This window comes from Glycine max, chromosome 4 (assembly GCF_000004515.6).
Source record: "Glycine max cultivar Williams 82 chromosome 4, Glycine_max_v4.0, whole genome shotgun sequence".
NCBI lineage: Eukaryota > Viridiplantae > Streptophyta > Magnoliopsida > Fabales > Fabaceae > Glycine > Glycine max.
The window spans coordinates 17,043,299-17,070,776 of record NC_016091.4 but is presented as its reverse complement, the minus strand read 5'-3'; the positions used below and the strand labels follow the sequence as shown (position 1 = coordinate 17,070,776).

The 27,478-nt window shown below is 31.9% G+C and overlaps 2 protein-coding genes and 1 long non-coding RNA gene across 4 annotated transcripts; all 3 read left to right on the top strand.

Annotated features, from left to right (window-relative positions):
- Window positions 1-9,471: 9,471 nt before the first annotated feature.
- Window positions 9,472-15,697, top strand: LOC100810756 (uncharacterized). Of its 2 annotated transcripts, none has more exons than XM_003523880.5 (7): window positions 9,472-9,603; window positions 11,747-11,934; window positions 12,094-12,239; window positions 12,733-12,823; window positions 13,310-13,822; window positions 14,238-14,575; window positions 15,267-15,697. In XM_003523880.5, the coding sequence occupies exons 2-7, from the start codon at window positions 11,772-11,774 to the stop codon at window positions 15,423-15,425; spliced, it is 1,410 nt and encodes a 469-aa protein (XP_003523928.1). In that variant the 5' UTR covers window positions 9,472-9,603; window positions 11,747-11,771; the 3' UTR covers window positions 15,426-15,697. The 2 variants fall into 2 exon arrangements, with proteins under 2 accessions (XP_003523928.1, XP_014630142.1); XM_014774656.3 differs by having other exon boundaries at window positions 9,494-9,603; window positions 11,759-11,934.
- Window positions 15,698-20,304: 4,607 nt separating this feature from the next.
- On the top strand, window positions 20,305-22,887 carry LOC106798405 (uncharacterized). The gene is made up of 2 exons (XR_001387928.2): window positions 20,305-21,072; window positions 22,405-22,887. It is a non-coding gene; the product is annotated as an uncharacterized lncRNA (long non-coding RNA).
- A 1,644-nt stretch (window positions 22,888-24,531) lies between these two features.
- LOC102664118 (uncharacterized) lies at window positions 24,532-25,467 on the top strand. The gene is made up of 2 exons (XM_006579089.1): window positions 24,532-24,655; window positions 24,776-25,467. Exons 1-2 carry the CDS (start codon window positions 24,532-24,534, stop codon window positions 25,465-25,467), a joined length of 816 nt encoding a protein of 271 aa, XP_006579152.1.
- Window positions 25,468-27,478: the final 2,011 nt, after the last annotated feature.

Here is a 27,478-nt window from a genome sequence, read left to right as displayed (position 1 = left end):
CGATGGTTGGCGTCTTCCATCTTGGTGGGGGTTATGCCTCCATAATCCATCAACGAAAGGATGAAGCCAAGTGTCAGTGTTTGCTACTCTCTTAATTGGTAGCCTTATAGAGGGAGTCCCTTCACGCCACGTCGTATCATCCTTGTATGTCTTAGTCAGATGGGTCTGATGAGTTATAGTTGCCGCAACTGAGTTTGTATTCTGGTTCTCTTGAAGCTTTAGATACTACTCTCTAAGAATGGCGTTCTCCATCTCTTGGGTGTTTCTTTGCTTCAAGGGATTAATCTCTCTTTGCAGGTCAATGATCAACGAGTGATCATCAAGCTCTTGATGCGAGGGACTTGCCATGTTTGCTAGGTTCCCCTTTTCAGAGGCACCCACGACTGGTATCCCTTTCATAGTGGATTCCTACTTGTGTTGTCACTTTCCTTGATTGATGACATTGGTGTTGTCGTCGTTCATTGTCATTGATGATGTAGTGGTTGTAAGGAAAGTTTTCCTTCAATGCCACGGTGGGTGCCAAATATTCTTTCCAAATTAGGCCGAATATCGTCATGGCGGTGCTTTTTTGTGAGCTCTTCCACGAATAGTGATGGAGTGTACTTGCAAAGACACTTTAAAGCTCAAGTTAGTAGCATAGAGGTATTCAAATATCGAAATATAGGTTTGATTAAGACTTAGTTTACCTGAATCTTGGTGATCATTTTTTTATAAAGGTGAAATTAGATGATAAGATGTCAATTTTCCTTCTAAGATAATGTAAATAAGAAAATATATAATTCTATATCTTTTCTCTGATAACACATAAATTTCGATTTTAAGGGATACTTCTATCTTTGTGGTAGAAGATATAATTTTCTTTTTACCTTGATTATATTTTTGTCAGATTCTTTGAATTCTGTGTAAGCTACTTGATCGATCACCGAACATTGAGCTGAGCCCGAATAATACACCTTTTATTCTATTTAAATATAATAATTAAAATTTTCGAAAGTAAAATTCCGTATTTGTGTATTCAAATAGTCTACATGAAAGTATTATTTATAACGTTATGATATTACGCTTTATAAGTGACTGTAAAAATATAACATTAGACTATTCAACTTATATATGTTTTAATTTTTTTAAAACAAAATTTTTTTATCCATTTTTAATCAACCTACACTTTCAATTTTTATTTTATTTCTTTTATTTTATTTGAAGACAATATTTCATTTGCAGAAATAGTTACGGAAAATTATTTTTTATATGACTTTATTGTAATTTAAAATTACAAGTGTCCTATTATTTTTTTAACAAATCTTTTTGTTTATCTTAATGTACTTAACTTTCGTATTTCTAGTATTTATTTTTTCTTTCTTTTTTCTTAGTTTTAATAGTGACTTAGGATATTGGTTAAATTTTTTTAAAAAATATTAAAAATTATATTGGACCTCAGTTAAAAATTATAGGAACACATATTTACGCATTACAGTAAAAAAAAAACCCCTTTTTACTTTTTTAACATGTAAGGGATCTTGTTAACATTTTTAAGCACCGCAATAATATATTTCAAATGAATTTAAACATATAAAACATAATAGACGATCAAATAAAAATATCAATATGAAAGTTATGAAAATCTTTTCATTTTTATTTACTATCAATTAAACAGCTAATCTTTTAAAGAAGAATAATTTGATAAAAAAATATTTTAAAAAAATATATTTGTTAAGTATGTTTTTTTAAATGATTTTTTAGTTATGTTGAGAGACTATCTTATTTTTTTTTTCCTAATTTTATTTCTCTGTTTTCTTGTTTCCATATTTTTTTTTGTTTTCTTTGATAGTTTGATCATATATAATCCCTAATATTTATAGATTGGTTTCAAATTTTGTGTATATTTCTACAAATCACTCAAAAATATACAAGAGAAATCATTCCTTCTACCTCAATATGGAATATAAAACATTGGCATGAAGAAAAAAGAAAAAGGTTTCTACTTCTTCTTCACCATGGATCTCAAAGCTCACCTTTTTTGTTTTGGTCTCAACTTTTTGTTATTTTTCTCTCCTACAAATTAAGAGCTTGTTCTTTGGTCTGTTCTGCTTCCACAAATCTATTGTTTCAGGGTATGGCCATCGTGTTCGTATTGCCTTTAAGATTTATTTCATATGTTTCGTTAAGGCTCTTGAAGTTGTCAATATTTCATGTTCTTTAAGATTTATCCCACCTTTTGTTTATCATGGCTGTTCTTGAAGACTTGATTATATTAATTTAGACATTATTTGCTTCTAGCCTTACCGATTAAACATGGGGATATGAGCTTTTTTGCTTTAGGTGATTAATATTTATTAGAAATTATAATATTATGAACAATTAAGATGCATTAAATAAGAAGTGAAGCTTACAAAAATTTACAATTTTAATTTTTTAGCCAATATTAAAAGATGTGTTGCTAGTATTCTTTTGACAGTAATTTGTTTATCCTACTTGGTTGTTAGGCCTCTCTTCCTCAATTGATGATGATGATCGCAACGTGGTTACGCATGAGGTTAGTTTCTACTTACCTGGTTAAGCCTTGCTCAATCTACTTATAGATGGTTCAACATTGAGTCTAGCTTTCGCTAGGTGATTAAGGTTCTATTTTGGAAATTTGACTAAGAATTTATTAGTTTACATTTTACTATAGAATAGATCTTTGATGTCCTCAATGTCAATACCTTATTTGTTTATTCTAATGATCAACATGATGAACTCTTTACTAAATTTTTTACGATAAAATAATTTTTAAAAGATTAAATAATTTATCGCGGCTTTTAGTCCCTCAAATTACTTAAGCTCGAGCAACTTAGAACCTGAACAATCAAACTTCATCCAAACCATTTCATAAATCACAAAATCAGATTGCAAATTGTCCAAGAAAAACTTAAAATGAGGCAAATTTCAAGAAGAATGACCCTTGCTGGAAAGAACCAATTTCAAACCTGTGTTATTCTTAACTTTTTAGGATCAGGCACCCACACCCACCAAACTAGAAAGAATACAAAGCAAAGAACAACAAAAAAAACGTAGTATCGAAAAAGAAAAATGACACACATTCTTCATCAAAGCCCACAATCTCATAGGTCTTGAATTCGCTTCCTCCATCGTTGCAACCACCACTTCCTTCGCATCTAAAAGCAAAATCTCAGTACTAAAAAATGCAACAGTACAAAAAAAACTCTCTATTCAAACCCTCGCATCTAAAAGCAAAATCTCATTACTAAAAAATGCAACAGTACAAAAAAAACTCTCTATTCAAACCCAGACCCCTAGATCGAGGTGTTAACCAATTGACAAGTGCATCAAATTAAACAAATATCATCTCCATAGGGACTTTGATTGTGGAAGGTAATTTGCATGAAAACCAGTTCCAAAATAGTATATTAAATAGTTGTTTGAGTTTTAAATCTAAAAGAGCAGAAATTTAAAGAGCAATAATAAACAAAAACACCAAAAAAAACGGGGCAAGGCTTAAAAGGCAATAACACAAAAACTTGGAGGGCAAAAATATGGTGTAATGCAAAATTAAGGGAATTGTTGGGTGTTTGGTTGACCAAAATAGGTCTTGATGTAATAAAATGATTTTTTTTTCTCATTCAAAACTACTCTTAATATCACCCTAACCAACTAATCTACTCAAACCATGATCCCTCATGTGAGAGAGCCTATATCACTTGGTTTTACCCTTAATTCCTTAGCAAGCTAAACTAAGTGATTTGCCTTAAGAACAATGGTCTATCACAAGGCTAATTAATCTCATTCTATCCCTAGAGATGATTTAATTAGAAACATCTTTTCAGTTCCTACTATAAAAACATTTTTCAATGATAATCGCACTATAACAATATGTACATGGATGATCAAGCCATACCAAAACAATAAATATAGAAAAGAAGTAATGAAATAGGAATAACATTAAATGAGTAGTAAAGATAATTACATCAAGAGTTTTTGGCACCTAAGCCTTAACAATGGATAGTTTAGTCTCTCATTGTCATGAAATGTCTTACAAAGGAAATAAATACAAGAAGATTGGGATTGAAATGGTGAAAAATGGAAGAAGCTAAATGAAATAGTGCAAAAACCCCCTTCACAAAGCCCTAGGTCAATATCCCTATGATCCTAATGAGAATGTACTTTTATATTAGGCCCAAGGCCCTTGTCTTGTCACTTCACCTCAGACACTGCTCACTGGCGAGTTGCAGCTCGCTGGGTGAACTCTTCGTGAAATCCAAGAGTCACATCTTCAGTAGGCTTTGCTCACTGAGAAAGCTCTTCTGAATTCCAAATTGAATTGCATTTTCTTCCTTCCAAAGGGATTTGTTCGCTGGGAGAGTTCTTCAAATGATGTAGCCTTCTTTCTCCACTTTTGGGCTGCCACGTGGGCTTCCCTGCACGAGCCTCCTCGTTGGGCAAACTTTCTTTCATTGACAGCTTTCCTTCCTCTTCTTGGTGTTCCAAAACTCTAATAAAACAAAAGAAAAACTAGTAAATGCTAAAAGTTTTATTTATAATAGAAAAACTAGTAAATGCTAAAAATTAAGGAAAAAAACAAATAATTTTTGTGTGAAATTGATGCCAAAAGTAATCACATGCTACAATTATCACAAGGGTTGCCATAGAGGAATGTGTCTCTGGTCACTTTCTTCCCAAAAAAGGAGGCCTTTGCTTTTGCTTCTCCTTGACAAGGGTTGTCGCGGAGGCATGGTGGTCCATGAGGTGGAAAAGAAGAACACGATCCTTTTGCTTCTGCTTCCATTAGAGTCATCACCTCTTAGAGCTCGGATTACCATATTCAACAAACTGGAGAGCACACCCAAACTTTGGGTTATTGGTGGTGTTGGATTGGGTTCAATGATGGTTGTTGGGGTTGTGATGTGGGGGGTGACAAGTAATTGGAGATAGAAGTATACACCTAGGAGCCTTAATGTGTTTCTTGATTCTTTAGTTGTTATTTCTTTTCCTATATTTGATTTGTTTCGATTTATGGTTTGATGCTGGAAGTTTAAGAGTTTGTTTTTTTTCCTAATTAAATAATTTATGACAATTTTTAGCCATCAAAAATTGAATCATAATAAGATAATAATAATTTTGTCACATCATCGTTTAACGTTCGAAGTAAACAAAAGGACTAAAATGTTGGACAAAAATAAAGTTAGAGGACTAGTCAAGGTCAACAAAAAGTATAAGGACCAAAACCAAACATGTCAAAAAGTTCTAGGACTAAAAACATAGTTTATCCTATCTTCATACTACTTTAGGTCCTATATGAGTGTGTTTAACAATATATTTCAACTAGCTTCTAACTTTTTTTATAAGTTGAAAAGTTTGTTTGATTGTTTGGTGAACTAACTTTTTTAGTAGCCTTTTGCATTTTGAAAAATGTTACTTGAAGTAACATTTTTTAAAGCGTTAGCTTCTAGCTTTTTATATTTTTTTTGTCTTTTTTACTTGAACATTTATTAGATTTCCTTTTAAATCTTTTCTATTTAAGGTGAAATTTTATTATTTTTACCTTTTTATTTATATGATATTGATAGTAATATATAATATGTTTATGTAATTTTTTTTATATTTTATAAATAAAAAGCTATAAGTTTTTAATGTTAATTTAATACTAAAATTACAAATAATACTACAAAATATATTTTTATGAAGAAAATAAAATTAAAATTTGTATAAAAACATAATATAAATATGTTCATTTGTGTAATTTTATATTATCAATTACTTCCGCAAATAATTTTATCAAACACTTATGATTTAATATGATAAGTTTTTAGCTTTCAGTTAGTTTTGCCAAACATAATCATAAAAAAAATAAAAGACAACATTTTTCTAGTTCTAATTATAAGAAACATAGGATTACTTTGTTAAATTTTCTTGTTATCCCTAATTAATTGTGAGATCTATTAATGCTTAGGTTTTTTGAATCCAACCTGGCCTGGTGGATTCATTGGACCAATCCAAATAGACTCAGTTCTATTTGGGCCAACATTGTTTTAGTCTAGCTCAACTTGGCCTGGCATGCCAATGGGCCAACCTGACATGCCTGATCCATTTTGCTAGCTCTAGTGACAACCTTATCATGTCATGTATTTTGAGTTCAAATTTTGTACTAGCTTATCTATATATATTTTGTATTTTGAATTCATATAATATATAATAATATGTAAATCATATCAAGACAATTAATATAAAAAGTTATTTTAGTAAATTTTATATTATTTTAGTAAATTTTATATTAAAAACGTTATCAAATAGTGAACATGATAAAAAAATTGTATAGTAACTCAAGTATTTGTCTTGTGTTGTTTTAGAAATCATACCAATGATGATTTTTGATTAGTTGATACTTTAAAAGTTTGACAGTAAATAACCATTAAACTCATTATAAATATAAGGGTGAAGAGAAATATTAAAAACACACTCTACTACACACTACTTCAAATATATTTTCTCTTATCGGTTATGTTACCCAAAACAAAACCTACGAATACTCGAGATGGTCACAACAAACGAGAGTAAAGAGACAAGTAATTCTCAGCAGAAGAGGGACTTGTGCATTAATCAATCATGAACATACAAGAGTTGATAAATACAATGTATTTATACCTATTGACTCTAACAGAAAATAGTTATTTCTGTTATAGAAGTTATAACAGAAATTAACCAACTAGCTGAGTACAATTTCCCTTGTCTACCCCGGTTGTCCAAACCATGATCGTCCAGCCACACACAACAATTCTCCACCTTGGCTGGACGTCATACTCCTTCAACCTTCATGATCTGCACACAATGTTTGAACTTAGGCCCTGGTAGTGCCTTCATCAATGCGTCTGTTGGATTGTCTTCAGTGTGCATCTTCTCGACAACTATTTCCCCCTTTGCAATAACCTCCCTCACAAAGTGCAACTTAACATCAATGTGTTTCATCCTCTCATGGTACGTTTGGTTCTTGGCCAAGTGAATGCCACTTTGGCTGTCACAATACACCTTAACACCTTCACCTTAGTATGCAAGTTCGTTGCCATACCCTTCATGCACACAACCTCCTTGATTGCCTCAGTGAGAGTAATGAATTAAGCTTCAGTTGTGGAAAGTGAAACCACATGCTGTAGGTTGCACTTCCAACTCACAGTGTTACCGTAGAACTTAAACATATATCCAGTAAGTGACCGTCTGGTGTCGAGGCATCCAATATAGTCTAAATCAACGAATCCAACCACATTGTCCATTGAGCTTTCATGCTTGGCATACAACAATCTTGCCTTGCATGTTCCCTTCAAATATCTGAAGATCCACTTCAGAGCTTCCCAATGATGGGAAGTTCTTCAAATCTTTGTGGCAAGTGCAGGCTCCACCTTCGAGTTTGCATTTTGCATGGAGCGAGGGAAACACTTGATAAACTGCCTTCGAGACAAAATCTCAAGAGGAGTTCGGTGCTAGTTGGTGACGAATCTTTCTTGTGCCCATTCTGCGGCAGAGTGGAGGAGTCAATATCACATTTGCTTGTTACATGTTATGAGTCGGACAAAATTTTGGAAAATTTGGTATAACTGGATGGGGATATCTATTGTGATCCCAGATAATATACAAGCGCACTATTGGAGTCATTGGTCATTATGTTTTGGGAAAATTGCTAGGAAGGCATGGAGTGTGGTTTGGGTAGAAACGTTATGGAGTTTATGAACTATGAGGAATAACATGTTGTTCAAAGGGGGAGTGTTGTCATTTGAAGAAATTCTAGATAACCTGCGTCTGAAAATCATGGTTGTGGTTACGATACAAGCTTAAAGGTTTCCATTATTCGTTTTTTGAACGGATAGAGTCTCATTTTCTGTGCCTTAGGAACCTTGATGGAGTGGTGAACATCTGACTGACTACCAGTAATGACAGATTAGAAGGCGATGCGGATTTGATGCAGTTATTGGCTCGAAGGTGGCTAGTTTCGCTGGTGCTTGTTTGGACGACTCGTGTTGGTTTACGAATCTATGATCCTGTCTTGTTTTATTATTAGGCTTTGCATTGTTATTGCTAGGATGTCCATTTGCATCTTTATGTATGCTTGCATATGGGTATACATTAAGATTCATCCGATGGGATCCGTAGGATTTGTAGTTGTTACTTTTTGGTAGGCTTGCTTCATTTACATATGCATTACGTGTTCTGGACCTGTACATGTCTTGCTCGTAGCACACCTTGTGATGTTTTATATATAATATATATCTTCGTCTATAAAAAAGAAATATATATTTTCAATCCTATATTTTTGGGAAAATTTGGTTTTAGTCATTGAACTTCACTTGATCCATTTTTTCCCTCGAACTTTAATGATTCTCGTCCCTTCTCGTGACAAAAGTCGTCTGTGTTGAGGGATACACACTTTCTAAGGTTCAAGAACCAAATTGACCGAGATTGAAGTATGGAAACTAATACCATTTTTTTTATGCCAAAAATACAAGAACTAAAACACATGTTGTACCCTAAATATAAATCCTCATAGTAAACGAGAACTTTCTTTTAGAAATGATTCCTTTTTTAGAAGCAGGAATTATTCTTAAACAAGAGTAGTGATTTATGATTTATTTTTTAATGAAAGCATTCTTAAAAATTATTATCATTCTTAGTGGCATACATGTCTTATCATATCATTAATTTTTGTAAAAAAAAATCTTAAACAAGTAATTTTATTTTTTAAATGTTTATTAGTTTTTTTATTAATAGATTTTTATTGCTTTTAAATATAATAATTTAACAACCAGTTCATTTTTTTTTATAATCTCAAGCCATTATCTTATATTTGAATCTAACTTATCTTTTTCTCTAATTTGAATTTTAACTTTTTAAAAAAATTATTAATAATTAAAAACATTTTTTTATAATAAATTTAAAATAAACACTTATCTTATATCAAATCCAAACATCATCGAACCACCACAAGTTGCCATCAGCCTTAAACTTGTGTGGTGGAATTATGATGGTTTAGGGATGTTTGTGATGATGAGACACTCACAATGATACACCAAACTTTTTGTATCACTTTGACAATTTTTGTTAATCAAACTAATGAAATTAAAAAAAAATGATTGTAGGATTTTTAATAATTAAAGAATTTAATTAAATTTTTTAAAAACTGAAGGACCTAATTAAATGTTCTTAAATAATTAAGAGAACAAACGATAATTAAGTTATGTTTAAAGCACAGTTAGGACAGGAAAATATTTAAAGCAGTTAAGGAATGTGGGTTTTGGGCCTTGCAAATAGCAAGTTATGGCCCATCAAGTTGGACCGCAGCATGACACTTAGCATGAGTTTCAGAGCTGTGTGCTTTCCTTTTCCCCACGTGTCGATCTTTTCACCGTCGATCGGTAAAGCCACATCCAATCGCAGCCGTCCACTGTGATCCTCTTCTCCTGTTTTTCAAACTCGAGTATATAAGCAGAGATTCTCTCACACAAAAACAACGATAATCCCCGTTGACCCCTTTTCGCTTCTCTGACTCACTTCTCTGTGTGCTAGAAAGAGAAAGTAAGAGAGAAGAGAGAGAAAGAGAGGGAAAGGGAGAGAAAATCATAGGTGCGTTTTTTATTTTATTTTATTTCATTTTTTTTACTAGTTTCTTTTTCTGTGTGAAGTTGTTTGAATTATGGGTTTGCCTAATGCGGTTCTAGCTGCTTTGTTTTGATTTTTTGTTTTTTATGTGAATTGGGTTCTTCTTCTGCTTTGATATTGAAAGAAAAAATGTTAAGTCCCATTTTTTTTTCTCAATGAGGTTCCAGTTGTTTTGTTTTGATTTTGTTTTGTGAATTGGGTTCTTCCACTCTGTCACGTTCAATACCTGCTGGTCGCGTATTTTGTTTTGTTTAAGATTATCGACAAGGAGAAAATTGAAGTTTCTCTCTTTGTGGGTTTCCTTTGTTCTGATTTAGTTATGTGAATTGGGTTCTTCTTCGTCGTCGTTGTTGTGGTTTGTGATTCGTGATTCTTAAAGCTTATAGAAAAAGCAAAAAATGTTTTTGTCTTCCTGGGTCGTTGTTCTTTTTAATTTTCTTTGGGGTTTGAGGTATTTGGAAGTCTTGTCCTGGGTTGAATCGAAAACCGTTAGTGAAACCGATTCAATTCAATTGTTTCTTTTCTTGATGTGTCGAATTGGGGTGGGTTTTGTGTTGTACCTTGTCCAGGTGGAAAATAGAGAACAAGACAATAAAACTCGTTCATAACTAACCCCAAACGCGGTCTTTCACGTGTCACGTGATTTTTTTTGGTTGTGGGTTTTGTTGTAGCGTCATCACCACCACCTACGCCATTTTCGCCATTCTTTGGGGATTTTCTTAGCTACACGATTTCAGTTTCTTATCGAATTTGGGATTGTTTTTTGTTTTACTGTGGGTGCGGGGGTCCTGGTTTTGGTTTACCACTGTTCTGCTTCTGGTACCTGTATTGGGTATTTCTTGGTTGTATTTTCAGTTTCCTAAATGTTTATTTCAGAGTGCATTTAATTTTTTGGGTTGTCATTTAATTTAAAGTGAATTAAATATTTAAATTTGGGATTTGCTACTTTCTTTTTTAGGAGTACAATAGCAAGTTATTATACTTTTAAGTGCTAAAGTACTCCTTCTGGAAAAACGAGTATAATCCTACAAGGGTTTGCTGATGTACACTCACTTTCTTTCTTTTAGAAAAAGTACATAGGTGTTAAAGTATTCCTTCTAAAAAACGAGTATAACCCGATATATACTTACTTGTTTTAGAAATGTGTTAGCAAGCTATACATTGATTATATTTATTGATTGTAGTTACAATAAATATTAAATGTATGCATAAATAGAGTTTATATAAAAAAGATATAAATATATTATTTTAATGATATTTTTATTTCTGTTATGAGCCCTTCGTTCACAGCCATATGTTGTCTGCTAATTTTGCCAAAGAGAGCCATAGTGATAATGTGTTTTAATTTAAGTGATTTATTTTTAGTTTTAAAAGTCTTTTCTCTTTAATAATTTCTATTTAAAAATAAAAATAAAATTATTAATAATAAAGACATCCCCTACTGTACTTTCTTCTTCTTAATATAGGTGATTTTGCTATTGCTTAACAATAGCAATATTATTTTCCCTTATACATTTTGTTTTGTTTTAAAATTTTTCCTGAAGTCAAAATTTCCCATGGGAAACTTGTGGGTGTGTAAATTTTTTCTGGACATTGGGTGGACAATTTATTTTTGGTGAGGCCTAGGTGCCACAGGATCCTGTGGGTCTAGCCGAGGGCACCCCATTAGGTGCCCCTAATTGAATTGGGGGATGAAGAGCAACCATAGGAATTAAAGTAGAGCTCATGCTAACTGAGCTGCTGGCAAGGGGATTGGGAGGTGGAGTGTGTGAACAATTTCTGTGCATGCCATTGTATACTAGATTAAGCCTTTAAAACCTTCATGTGAGTCATATAGTTGGATAAACCTGTTAGTTCTTTATGATTATAAAAGTGTATTACTTATTAGGGTCCCATAAATTTTGGATTATTTGAGAGATTTTGGAAGTTAACTTGCTACTGTATGCTAATATAGAAAAGCATGAATGCTGATGCAGATTAGTATATTCTCCTATGATCCATTTTGAATTTCATTTTATGCATATATGTTTTGTATGACCTGCATTTTGTTTTTGTTTCTTCGAGTTAAAAGAAACTAAGAACTTTCAATTGCTTGAATTAATTTTAGACTATGCTTCAGAAGTCCAGATTCAATGCCTGCTGTTAAAATGAAGGCTAAGGCAATTGCAACCTGCAAAAAAGATGGGAGCTATCCTCATGTGTCTCAGAATTCAAATAAAATATCTAAATCCACCGTTGTTAGAGTAACTAATGAATTGGTAAATTTAGCTATCTCCAGCCAAACATCTCAAAATGGTAAGCCTTAACCTCAACAGATTGAAAGGACAGAAAATGACTAAATAGAAACTATTATAGCATTGATGCAGTTTTTTCCCTGAAATCTTTTGGCATTCAATTTAGAACATACAATGTAATCAACGTCTCTCATTCTTTCATTGGACATGTTTGGTGTAGATTTTTGCAAAAATGAAGAATATTCTATGGATCTTGACAATAAAGGAGACATGGGCCAGCCCTCTCTTTCATTCAATGGATGTACAGATTCAATGGAGCAGACTGATATTTCATTCAATGGATGTACAGATTCAGTAGTAGCAAGGGTAAGACTCCGTTTTGATATGCAAAGTTTTGATCTGTTCCTTTATTTATTTATTTACTTATACATCTAGCTTTCTGGATTCTATCCTTAGTAACCTAAGATTCTGTGTACTGCACATGTGTTTAACTATTTCTGAGTGTTGCATCTGATTACTACTTTTGCTCAAAACATTAAATCCTGTCCTTGATTTACAATTGTTTATCTGTAAGAAATAAAAATATTTTGCACTTTCACTTTTGTCTTGAAAATATTAGTTTTGGAGTTGCAGTTGGGATAGCTAGATTGAAGTATTTTCATATTTTATCCACTGTGGAAATCTAATTTATGATTCTATTGTACCAATTGGTGATTATAAACCACTAACTTTTTTATGATTTGTATGCCTCGAGTTTTCTATTCAATGAATATTGGTTCTTGCAATATATGAAAAAAATTCAAAATATGAATACTATTTTTGGTTGACATTACTTACTATGATGGCTTGTTTATGGCAGGATTCTTTGTCATCTTCTCTTTCCCCAGATTCAGAAGCAATTTTGCCTTATAATGGGCTTAATTATGCCCATTGTCAGCAATTTGAAACAGGTACCCACTTGAAACCATACTAATTAAAATATTGTTTTTTCTTTTTGAGATAATAAATAAACTAGATTAAAGAAGCAATGGACAATACAAAAGTTGAGGATGAAGCATTGTCCTGGTGAAACCAAAAGATAATAAGATATTAATTGACAAAGGTTAAATACATCCTTCTGATAAAGCCATCCTATCCTTTGCTTTGCTAACGAACAAGCTCTTTGGAAAGAACCAATAACCAAAGCACCATAATTTGGACAAAACAAAGATTTTTGGCCCCCACCAATAATTTCTGAGATTAGTAATTGTTCTTATAGAATTCAGGACTTGTGAACTTTCAAAATGCAGTGACCTAGTTTTGTGAAGCTATATTGAACTTAGAACCTAACCAATGTAAATGTTAAACGGCTGCATTAATATACTTCTAGCATATCCTTTTCTGATACTTACTATAATTGTAATTATTATTATTAATTTCCCTTCATCTCATTGCAGTTAATAGGGAACAGTTCACATGGGAACCTCAGCTGGATGACAATTTCTTCAGCACTTTCCAAATGTTTGACCTTGACTCTGCATATGAAACTGGGTTTCCCATTGATGGGCTAACTTTATTTGATGACAGCCAAAGCTATTATAACCTTTCTGATCTTCTATTTCCTGGGACAAATTTTACCATCCATGGCACTGAGGAAAATATGGAGTATCCCACTCTCAAGGAGACAATAGGAGCAGCAGATTTTACTTTTGGAGGATCCTCTATAGGGTTTCAACAGACGTCTGATTCTTCATGGGTTAATCATCTCATGTGCCATCAGGCCATTCCATTCACTGAAGAACTTTCTGTCATCTCCAGTGAGATTTCTTCAGACAGAGTAGATTATTGGGATCAAGAGACATTCATTAAGGGGGTTTTAGAGTTAGCAGATGATGCTAACTCATTGCCTGCATTACTCATCAATGAAACAAGCAAAAGGAAGAAGGTTACCCTTGTCCTTGATTTGGATGGTAATTTTCTTTCATCTTTGCATACTCATATGAATACTGACCTATTCAATGGGGAACTTTTCTGGGAATTATATCTTGATCAATGTGCTTCACCACCAGAAAAATGTAAAGATGGCTTTTTCCCATGGGGCAATGTTTTATATATATATTATTACTACAGCTATCATTTCTATCAAAGGTGAACTAACTCCCAAAGTTAAACTATTTTGATAGTAGCCATTATCACATAAAATGGAATATCCACCTCTTCTTTCTCGCATCTTCACTGTTATTTCTTTCAGTTTACTTTGTATTTTGTCATCCAACATTTGGATATAGGATAAATAAGAGAAATCCTTTCAAATTAGTTTTCTAAACAATTTTTTATGATTTGTGATTTCTTTGACTTTGAACCTTGTTTTATAATCTTCTACAGAAACGCTGATCCATTCTTCCATGGGGCAATGCGATGGTGCGGCTGACTTCACATTTAAGATGATCACAGACAGGGAGTTGACTGTATATGTACGAAAGAGGCCCTTTCTCCAAGAATTTTTGGTGAAAGTATCGGAGATGTTTGAAATCATCATTTTCACAGCTAGTAAACGCATGTATGCTGAAACATTGCTTGATGTTCTTGATCCTGATAAAAAGTTTTTTTCTCGACGAGTGTACCGAGAATCATGCACCTGGAAAGATCGCCGCTGCGTCAAGGATTTGACAGTTCTTGGAATTGACCTGGCAAAAGTATGCATAATCGACAACACTCCAGAGGTATTATTTCCTTGGTCTTTTGTTGCAGGTTTTCAGTTCATTGTTTCTTCCATGAAACAATATTTTTGGTGTTATATCAAGTACTGTATTGTAGGAATACTAAATTTGCTTGTTAGCATCATCCTTTTTAATGCATTATTTTCCATGCAATCTTATTCTTGGGGTGAATTTTATGTTGATCCTACTAAAATGAATGTGGTCCCATTTTTATTCAATGAGATTCACATAAAATTCACCTGTTAATAAAAAGCATGTTCAAAAGAATGTACTGTGAGAATTTCACTTTGAAATTTCTTCAACGAAGCCTCATTTATAGTATTAATTTTCATTTTCTTTTCAATATTCATGAAGCCCCTATATCTTCCTTTTTGGGAAAATACTTTCTTTGGCTTATATCGTGATTATTTTCCAATAGAAGAGTCAAGAGTGCTAGCAACATAGTTTCTAACACCTTCTCTAACAGTATTTACTTTTGGTTAAAATTTATCAGAAATTGACTTATAAAATCACTAGTGAGGTTCTTTAATTAAGAAGTGAATCTCACAAAAATTTGTAATTTCCAATAAATTTTAGTCAAATGGGTGTGTTAGAAAGTGTATTGCTAACATTTCTGTTTCCTGTTCTTTTTTATTTGTTTGGTTGTTCAATGGTGTATGATACTTGAAAATTGAAATGTGTTTTCATGACACAGGTATTCAGGTTTCAAGTTAACAATGGGATTCCTATCAAAAGTTGGTTTGACGACCCCACTGACTCTGCTTTGATGTCTTTGCTCCCCTTTCTTGAGAAACTGGTTGATGTGGATGATGTTCGCCCCCTTATTGCAGAGAAATTTGGGGCAAGGACTTAATTTTGCACTTGTGGTCGCCTTGCCCTTCTTGGAAGCAGTAGATAACTTAATCTTAGGATTCTAGATCTCCTTTCGATAACCCTACCTACCCAATTTTCATAGAAGAGAATGTTACCTAGTTAGGGTTTTTTTTTTTTAGTTACATAGATGTAGTTCTTTTTAAACATTTTATTTGAGTTTTTGGTGAATATATATTATTTACAAATGGCTATGATTCTATTGTAGCCAAATAGCATATATATATATATATAAGGAAAAAAAATGTACATAAACAGTGCTATAATTTAAGTTTTGGCTTTTGTTAATGCATGCAGTTAGTTGCTGCCATGTATTATCATTTGGGTCCATGTTTATCATTTTAGATTATTATGCCTTTAAGTGAAAGGGAACACCAGCATCAAGATTCTTATCATTCGCGTAATTTATAAAAAAATGTGACACTGTACCAAAACATTTTTCGAATTGTAGGAACTAAAAACAATTAAATTTAAATTTGGGAAACCAAAAATAAAAGTGACCCAAATTTAAGAGAAAAAAAATATTTAAGCCTAATAAATAAATAATCTTTTTGTAGAAAACATGATAACACAAGGGGTTATAACATTATTTTATTAAGTAACCATATCCACGCAACTCATGCGACTGTTTTTGTATGGTATACTGTAATGATACATATATTTAGTTTTAATACAAGCAAATTTGAGTTCTCTCGATGTTTTTCCCTTTATTTTACGGTTCATATAAGAAAAAAGTTATTTGATTACTCATTAAATATTGCTTGTTTTGAAATTTAAATGTTAAAAAGTATATTCATTTGCTGTAAATCTATGTTAAAAAGTTATTTGATTACTCATTAAATATGGTATATTGTAATGATACATATATTTTTGTTTTATTATTTAATTTACTTAATTTTTTAGGTGAATATTTTTATTTAAAATTTGAATTTTATAATATAATTATTTTTAATATAATTATATTACTAAATATAATTAGTTTATTTATGTCATTAAATTTAATTAAAAATAAAAAGACTTTTTGTTTAACAACTTATTTATAGAAGAATATTATATTACATTATTAATAAAATAGTTAAACAATTACACTTGGTTAAGAAAAAATTTAAGATGAAGATAGGTTAGGATAATTGTTTATGTTATGATCATGTTGCGGGCAAATTTCATATTTTTTTTCTACTTTGTTCATTTTCTTCTTAGTCCATTTCAGTATGAATGCAAGTTGAAACAGGATGACATTTTGCCGTCCTATTTCTCCTGATCCTCCCACTAATATTGTTCGTATTCTTGCCACATTGATTGATTTGGATGACAACAAAAAATAATTGCTAATTAAATATCTTTAAAGATATTTTCAATATATTTTTATTATAAAAAATAGCTCATATTTAGTCTTTATTAGTATCTTTTGGATATTTTAATTTTTTCTTTTCATGTCTACAAGCCAATGAATAATAAAAATATCAATTCTTATCACTTAAGCAAAAAATAACTGCTAAATAAATATTTTTAAAGATATTTTTAATATAGCAGTTACTACTCTTTGAAATTTTATGTCTGTTGTATAAGATAGATGTATCAATTATTTTTTTACTGTGTTTTTTAGTTTATTTTAATACTACTAACTAATTTTTTTATTTTTTAATCAATGAACATAACAAAAAAAAATATCAACAACACATAAATTTAACTACAAAAGTACATACAAAGTAACTAAAAAATTGTACTCTAATTTTATCCAATTTTTTTATTTTTCTTTATCTGTATATTTTTTCTTTAAAAAAATAAAAAACAAAATTGTGAAATTTAATTTAATAAATAAGTAATTTTAAAACCAATTAAAAAAATTATATAATATAAAATTTATATTTTATAATATTTTAAATTTAAAAAAAAACAAAAAAAGAGAGAATATTGAGAATTAAATTACAAAGTGGTGTAGATTGAAAAAAAGTAGGAGAGAGAATATGTATTTTAAAAAAAAGCCTCACTTTCTCTATTTTGGTGGACAACTCATTAGTTAGTTAAATAGCTGATGCATCTTGGGTGAAATCATTTGGGGTTTAGGTTTGGGAAATAATCTTTTAGGCAATTTTTTTATTAGAAATTCTAACATGTGGTTGACATCCTAACTATTTGGTAGTATTGGGAGAGACATTCCACACCAAATATTACAATAAATAATGTAATAATCAATGACATAAATTATGGACATTATTCAATAATGAATAATGTTGAAATATCATATTTATAGACATATATTCTTCCATAGATATGATAATTTAGTATTATTCATTACATGGTGGACATAAATGTAATCATTAAGACTGTAATAAATAACAAACAAATGTGACTTTAAAAAAAAAAAACACTTTAGTTGAACATGACAATGAAGAAGGTTCTAGGATTTGGAATTTTTAATTTTGATATGGAGATTAATTGTGGGAATTGATTATGGAGATGAATGATATGCACTCAGATTTTTAATTTTGTTTTACTTGATTTGGGGATGGAGATGAATGATATGCACTCAGATTTTTAATTTTGTTTTACTTGATTTGGGGGATTTTAAACGGTTAGAAGTTGTGTTTAATTAAAAGTTAAAGTATAAAACCAAATTTGCATTGGGTGGCAAAAAACTACCATAAAATTGCACCACTGTACACAAACAATGTTTTTGAATTATAGGGACTAAAAAAAATCAATTTTAAATCAGGGGAACTAAAAATAAAAGTGACCCAAATTTGAGAGACAAAAAAATATATTTAAACCTAATAAATAAATAACCTTTTGTAGAAAACATGGAAACACAATTGACAAACCTTAACAAAATATTTATATTGTCTTATGAGAAGTGTATTTTTAAGAGCTTCGAATATAAGAGACAAATGATAAGTTTGAAAACATAATTTTATCAAAAGTTTTGCATGAACATGCAAGACACAAACATAATTCAAGATTAGATAAACAAAGATAAAGTAAGGATAAAAATCCAATGTTTTTATACTTGTTTGTATTCACCACCCTAGTTCTTGCTTAACCCAATAGATACAAGAATTATTTTTCAGGCTGGCTCAACACTAAGTAGTCTTACACTTGCCTTTTCAAGCAAATAAACCAAGTATACTTCAAAATAAAACCTCTTCAAACTTCAACATATCTCACATATTTGTGTATGACCTAGGTGCACACATACTTTATTGTCTCATAGACACATACAATGTTTAATTTCAAGTCTAAAATCTAGCGATATATAAATGGTTTTGAGAGCTAAGTTTCTAACTTAGAGAATTTGGAAAGAATTTGAATTGCTTAGAAAGTTTGTTTGCACATAGGTTTTTCTCTAACTTGAGTTCAATAAAGCTTCACCTATTTATAGGTTTCCTTTGAAAGATAATTGTTGTGACTATAACGACCTTCGTCATTGTCAGTTGATGAAGATATTTGTTAAAATATTTAATGCTTATCACAAACTTGTCAACTAATTTGATAATACAATTTGTTCATCTTTTTGTTTTTGCATTTTCATATCTTGTGTAAGTAGATATTAATTTTCAACCATCTTTGACACGCTTGATGATGTAGTAAGTAGCTTTTTGTTAACTTCTTTCTCTTTCATCCTTTTCGGCATATCATATGGAGAATAGAACATACACTCTCTATACAACATATCAAACTATCATAGCATTAAATATTTATAATTGTTGAGACTTAACAATCATGAGCTATTGTTTGCTAAGACAGATATAGACACCATGAGGCTTTCCATCTGATGCATGTCAAGACATAAATTTATAACTTAGCATTTTTTGCTTAAATCAAAACATTTAATGATCCTAATTTGTTTTATGATTCAATACTTTTTTACTACTTAAAACATAAAGAAAAAAACACAAATATAAAATAGCTTATTATGTAACTGACGAAATGACATAATTTCTAAACAAATATCTAAACCAACCATAAGTAAGTGATTGTTCAAGTTCAATAATATATTCCTTTTTCAAAAAAATTTAGTCAAACTGGATCTGAGATGTCATATTATAGTTATATTCGACAATACATTTCAACTACTTTCTAGCTATTTTTACTAGCTAAAAAACTAGTTTGATAAGCAAACTTTTTTAGTAGCTTTTAACGTTTTTTGAAATGCAACTGTATGTTTTTTGAAAGCTCAAAAGCTAGTTAGAACTTGGAAAACTATCTTAATGAATCATAAGTGTTTGGTAAAGGCTATGTTCGAAAAAATTATCTACAAGTTAAAAAATTACCTTATTAAATTATAAATGTTTGATAAAACTAACTTTTGAAGCAATTGAAAAGTGTAAAATGACATAAACACAATAAAACCATGATTTATTTAAAAAGGATAATGAAAATTTTTGATAAATATATTAAGAATAAAATGAAAGAAAATATAAAAAACTAAAACCTAAAAGCTAGTGTTTTAAATTTTTTTATTTCAAGTACTGTTTAAAACAAAACAGTAAAAGCTACTAAAAAAGCTACTTTTATCAAACACACTCAAAGTAACGTTTTTTAAAACATTGATTATTAGTTTTTAACTTTTTATATTTTCTTTCCTTTTTATCTTTAATATATTTATTAAATTTACTAATTATTCTTTTTAAATAAAGACTTATTGTCAATTTTAATCCATTGTGTTTCACAATTATTTTATTTTGATATATTAAGTTTTAAAATTTTCACTTTAGTCTTTTTAAGTTTTTAAAATTCTTAATTTTCCGTCCTTTATTTCGATTTTCGTTAGAAACATCATATTCTGTTAAGTTTAAAATTTTGAAATAATTGATTTAAGATAATGACTGCTATTGTTAATATCTTTATTTTGTTTTAAAAAATAAAATAAAAAACTAAAAATCCCCACATTCCTCCCATTCCGAGTTTCAATCCTTAGATAGTCAAATCCACCTTCCTCCTCCTTCTTATCTCTATGAGCTCCATTTTCTTCTTCCTCCACTCTTACCCCTACTCCGCCGAGGAGATCCACCAAGCCTGTAAAGCCACACGCTTCTCTCTCTAATGCCACTCCTCCCTCACCCTCAACCTCCAACCTCCTCCTCGTGCAATCCAAGGTGCAATTCGTCGTGGACACCTCTGCAGACAACCACACCTGCTCCACAGCCACCAAGAACGGCCTCCAGGTCCTCCACTACTCCCACCACCACACCTCCTTCGCCACCATCGCCCTCCCCCGCCGCGGCGCTGCCAAATTCGCCTACGCCTGGATGGGCGCCTCCCTCGGCTATCAATATGGCTGTTGGAATGGCCTCAAATACTTAAACCACACCTCCCTTGTCGTTGAAACGGTGTCATTTCTCGACTCTCTCACTATTCTCTCCAGAAACGCTCTTAGCATGAAGGTTTCGTACGATCTCTTAGGAAACAACACTGCGTTGTGGAGGCTGTCGGTGACGGAGCCCGACGGTTTCAAGGAGCTGTCTACTGAGGGACTTGGGGTGGGATCACAATATGTTATGGTGGCGGCGGCGCAACGATGGTGCCTAGGGAGGTGATGGCCGTACAACACCACGGAGGAGAGAGAGAGGTGCAGATCGTGACGCCACCGAGGAGAAAGGGACGCCTAGATTTGTTTCAGGACCAAGAAGGTGCTGTTTAGTTTTTAGTTTTTTTTTAAAAATAAAATAAAGATACCACTATCTTAAATTAATTATTTTAAAAATTTTTAAGTTAAGAGAATGGTAACGTTTCTCACTGAAATTAGAAGAAAGCATCAAAATGAGTTACTTTAGAAACAAAGGATCAGAGTCAACTTTTTAAACAATTGTAAAATGTAATGGACGACATTAAATTTTAAATAAATTATATTTTTATTATTTTTCTTTTATTTTATATTTTTCAATTATTTTAATTATTAATTTCACCAAACATTTAATCAACTAACTTTTCAACTTTCAACTACTAAAAACTAACTTTTTAACTTTTAACTAATTTTTCAGCCTATAGTTTTTTGTTTAGAAATTTATTAATTAATTTTGTAAATTGTTCAACCCCAAAATTTCCATTATATCTTTCAACATTTGTCCAGTATAATTTATACCCCAATTATTTAAGAAAGACTTAATATATAATAATATTAATTATTTTTTTATATCCTACCTATTACTCTAATTAATAAAATTTTTATTTTCTCCAAGAGTGAAAATGATGTCTGATTTTTTAAGTAAATTTTAAGTTTCAACCTTGTAAATTGGAATAAGAGAACTCATTAAAGTAATCAACTAAATTTATCAATATTTTATACAAATGTCACGGTCATCTTTAAAAAAAAAAAAAGACTTGAGATTTGAGTGTCATAGAAAAGGGAAGACCCATGGCATGGACTGCAACTAGTTAGACCTTACAAACTTGAACGTTATTAATTAAATAACAATGAAATAAATTTTAATTATGTTTTTGTCGTCTAATTTGTTTTATAGGTTTAATGTAGTTTTTTTAAAGATTCAATTTAGTCTCTTAATTTATTTATTAAATTTAGTTGATCCCTTTATTTTTTAAAGATTGAATTAGATTTTTTACTTTTTAAAATAAGTTTAGTTTAGTACCAATTTTCTTCTATTAATATCAACTCAAAAATTTATTTTTTTTGTTAGTATTTTCTTAATTCTTTTTCTTTTTTCTCATATACATAAAGGATCTTTGGGTGGGGACAAGGTCCTTGCTTGCCTCCCCTAGATCTGTCCCTGTTTGATGGTAAAAGGAAAATGAAGGGAGAGAAAAGTCTGGATAAGTATTGGTGCAACCGAACAGAATTACTCTCAAGCATTAAGCATGCATGCCTGGACTTTGGTCCGTGCATATGACTTTTAAGAAGTTAATTACATGAATATTTTGATCGAGGACTTCTTGCTTGAGGTTCATTATTTACTCGCCTGTTACTTTTAGAGAATCTAGAGTAACATCGTGATTCTTTGACGCAGGTAGATGCAGTGGTCTACTTGGTATGTGCATATGACAAAGGAAATTAAGATTTGCGAGTCTAAAAAAGAGTTAGATGCTCTGCTCTCTGATGAGTTTTTGACTATACTTTTCCTTTCCTTATCCTTGGAAACAAGATAGATATTCCATATGCTGCCTTAGAAGAAGAGTTGCGTTGCGTTACCATTTGGGCCCGACCAATTTCACCAAGGGCAATGGAAATGTAAATTTGTCAGACCCTAATGTTCGTCCTATGGAGGTTTTCATGTGAACTGTGAAGAAAATGGGTAACGGAGATGGTTTCAAATGGCTCTCAGTTTCATCAAATAAATAGTCCATGTAGTAAGAGATGCCTTCATATCCTGTTTCTAGACGCTTATTCCTATAGTTATGCTATAGAAATGTTATTAGTACAAATTGCTGTTAAACTTATTTTGTTCTTGGTACAAAGAAATTGTTGTTAAAAGAAAATGACACTTTTCCCTTTCTTTCACCAATTCATTATATGCTGCGCAAATGTTAGTTATTTCTGGTGGTTGTTTATCTTTGTTCTAGAAGAGAAAGAGAGGGCTATAATATATACTTAAGGACTCCTCTATCCATTCATGCCAGGAAAACAAACAGTTTATTAAACATTAGCTTCTCTCTATCCCTCCCTCTTTCAAATCTTTACACTATTCATACGGTGTAGGCATGTAGCTAGCTGCTAGGTAGAACTGTGGAGTCTATAATGTTTATCCATCTAATCGGTATCCCGCTAGCCATTGAATTCTCACCATTTTTAATCACGTTTGGGTTGCAATTCTTCTGGTGAAAAAGAAGAATAAAAATATTTTTTGTTATTAATTTAATAACTTATTTTTAAGAAATTCTTTCTAAATATTAATTTTAATATTAGTTTTTCAAAATAGATTTTATAAATTTAGTTTCTTTAAAATTCATTTTTAATCAAACATCTTTTACATGTGAATGGTGAACTAGACGTGAGTTACACTACCACAGGTTTGCAATTGATATCATCGTTATAAAAGAGTAAAATCCTATATCAACGACACGCCCATGATATTTTGACTATTTTCCCCTAAAATATTCACAAGGTTAATTTTGAAAAAGTGCCAATTTTAAAGAAATCTTAACTTTTTTAATATTTTCCAGTTCTCTAAAGTTAAATAAATAAAAACCTTTCAAACATCTTTTTATAATTAGAAATATAAATAGAAATTCATTCTCAGGAAAAAAAGAAATGTAAATTCAATAAGTTGCTAACATATTAGGGATGCTTCTTTAGCCTTGTGCCTTTTTCAAGAAGATAATTGTTCAATCCTTTTTTCACTTGTTGTATCAACATGCCATAATGCACAAACCCACTCTTGCTTTGATTTCTTTGAAAAAACTAGTGGAGAGTTGTCATTGTCATCAATTGTAGGAGATGACATCACTTTGCGCTTTGTACTATAAAGACAAACATCTGGCTTAGTTTGCAATAGGATAAAAAAATTATATATGCTCAACAACCAATTAAGAGCTTCAAGCCTTCAACATTCACTACATATTGACTCCTTCACTTTAGGATGTTGATATATATATATATATATATATATATATATATATATATATATATATATATATATATATATATATATATATATATATATATATATATACCCAACATTGCTAGTAAAATTAAGTAATGAAAGTATATTGTGAAGAAAATGTATTGTTGAGTAGCGATTAGCCAAAATAGGATGCCAGTATATTAACCAATATGAATGTTGTAATAATCCTGATCTATTTTTGGATAAGTCAGTTAGCTTTCATTTGTTAGAAAGTTAGTTAATTAGTTAGTAGTTTGTTGCTAAAAATAGAAAGTAAGGTGTTGAGTTGTTATTTTCGATTTTATCATTTCAGTCTTTAACAATGATGTATAAATATAGTTGATCATTCAATAAGACTGTTTGAATGAGTTCACACAACAGAAAGGAATAGATTGTGATCAAAACTCTCTCTCTCCAATCTCATACATTTTTCTCTTTTTCTTGCAAGTGTGTGTCAAAGAACTTATATGTTATTGACACTAACAGTGGTATCTAGAACAAAGTTTGATCAAGAAGGGATCTTTAAGCACAACCATGGCTTCCAATGGCCATTTTCTCGCGAATCTCCCAGTTCTCACTGGCAAGAACTTTAGCAGGTGGCAAGTTCAGATGAAAGCCTTGTTTGGCTACCAAGATTTATCCGACATCGTTGAGAATGGTGCAGAAGTTCCAAGAGACAATGCTCAGGCTGGATTCAAAGAATTAAAGAAGAAAGATTGCAAAGCATTGGTGATTCTTCATTAGTGTGTTGATGATACCCACTTTGAGAAAACCGCAGGTGGAACTACTGCGAAAGAAGCCTGGGACACGTTGAACAAAGCTTATGCTGGTGCAGATAAAGTCAAGAAAGTGCTCTTACAAACCCTGAAAAGACAGTTTGAACAACTGCAGATGGAAAAGAGTGAAGGTATTGGAAATTTCTTCGGTAGATTACAAGTTCTTGCTAATTCAATGAAAGGCTATGGTGAGAAATTCACTGATCTAATGTTGATTGAAAAAGTATTAAGATCCTTGAATCCAAAATTCGACGACATTGTGGTTGCTATTGAGGAATCAAAGGATTTGGAATCCATAAGCATTGATGAATTACAAGGTTCCCTCGAAGCCCATGAGCAAAGATTGCAAGAAAGGAATAATTGTAGTACAAAACTTGCTGAAACAGCTTTTCAGGCTCAACAAAACCTGAGGAACTCTGGAAATGAATCATCTAGAGGAAAGAGAGGCAAATTCAAGAACTTAAGAGGAAGAGGGAACTATGGATCAAGAGAGCATTCAAATAAGAAAAACTATGGCAACCAAAGTTCCAATAGAGGAGGACATAATGGAAATCGAGGGAGAGGAGGAAAAAAGACATGGGACAAGAAGAATGCAGATTGTTACAATTGTGGAAAGAAGGGACACTATGCTGTTGATTGCTGGTACAAGATAAAAATCCTACTGATGAGGCTCAATGTGGCCCTATACAAGTAGAGTCCCTTCGAGGAAACAAGTATTTCATAACCTTTATAGATGATCTCACTAGGAAGACCTGGATTTATATGATCAAAAGAAAGAGTGATGTGTTTAATATCTTTAAGAAGTACAAAGCCTATATTGAAAATCAAAGTTCTAGGAAGATTAAAGTGTTGAGAACTGATGGAGGCGGTGAATACACCTCAAAAGAATTCCTAGAATTTTGTGATGAAGCAGGAATTGTACATGAGTTCACACCACCCTACACTCCACAACACAATGGGGCAGCATAAAAGAAGAATAGAACAATTATGAACATGGTCAGGAGCATCCTCAAATGCAAGGATCTACCACAAAACTTGTGGAGTGAAGCTGCTTCCACTGCTGTGTATATGCTGAATAGAAGTCCTTCAAAAAGACTAAATGGTGTGACTCCAGAAAAAGCTTGGTCAGGCATCAAACCCAATGTAAAGCATTTGAGAATTTTTGGTGTTATCTGCTACAAACACATTCCTGACTAGTTGAGACAAAAACTAGATGACAAAGGTGAACTGATGGTATTTCTTAGATACCATGAGACATGAGGGTATAGGCTGTTTGATCCAAGGACCAAGCAAATTGCAATTAGCAGGGATGTGGAATTTGACGAGTTTAAAAACTGGAGGTTGGAACCCGAATCTACAAGTAGGAATGCAAGATTCCTGATTTAAGCAGATTATAGTGGTAATAATGATGTTGTAACAACTTCCACATTTGACCAAGGTAATCTGAGAAAGTCAACAAGAGTGACACAAGTTCCCCAGAATTTGAGAGATTATGAAGTTTATAAAGATGGTCAAATCACTGAAGGTGGTGACCTAGTGCATTTGGCTTTATGTGCTGGTGCTGAGCCAATAAATGTAGAGGAAACATTGCAAGAACCTCAATGGATTCAAGCAATGAAGGAGGAATTAAGCTCAATTAAGAAGAACCATACCTGGGATCTTGTGAATCTCCCGAAAGGGAAAAGAGCTATTGTAGTTAAATGGGTCTTTAAAGTGAAGAAGAATCCCAAAGGAGAGGTGGTCAAGCACAAGGCAAGACTAGTAGCAAAGGGTTTCTTGCAAAGAGAAGGTGTGGATTATGGTGAAATTTTTGCTCCAGTAGCAAGGATTGATACAATAAGGCTTGTAGTTGTAATTGCAAGTTTGAGAAGGTGGCCAATGCATCAATTGGATGTCAAGTCTGCTTTTCTAAATGGTCCTCTTGAAGAAGATGTGTTTTTTGATCAGCCTCTAGGTTTTCAAGTTGATGGCCAGGAAGACAAAGTGTACAAATTAAAAAGGCCTTGTATGGCTTAAAAAAATCTCAAAGCTTGGAACAAGAAGATTGATGGTGTTCTCAACCAGATTGGGTTTGAGAAATGTATTTCTGAACATGGTGTCTATATTAAAGGAGAGACTACTGCAAATTTAATCCTATTGTGCCTCTATGTGGATGATCTATTGATCACTGGGAGCAACATGTCATAAATCAACAAAGTCAAGCAGCTGTTGATGAAGTAATTTGAAATGACTGACCTGGGCCAACTATCCTATTTCCTTGGCATTAAATTCAAGGAAACTGAAGTAGGTGTGGTGATGCATCAAAGTAAATACACAACTGACATGCTTGTGAGGTTTCAAATGAGCAATTGTAATCCAGCTGCAACTCCAGTTGAAACTGGACTATTGATGAGCTTGAATGATGAAGGAGAACTAGCAGATGCTACCTTGTACAGACAAATAGTTGGCTCACTCAGGTATTTGTGTAATACAAGACCTAACATAGCTTATAGTGTTGGAACTATAAGCAGGTTTATGAAGGCACCTAAGATTTCGCACATGATGGCTGCAAAGAGGATCTTAAGATTGGAGGAGGGACAAGGATGACAGGAAGAGCATTGTGGCCTATGTGTTCATGTATGGTGGAGCTCTAATCTCCTGGAGCTCGAAGAAAGAAGATCCAGTAGCATTATCTACTTGTGAAGCTGAGTATATAGTAGCTTCCC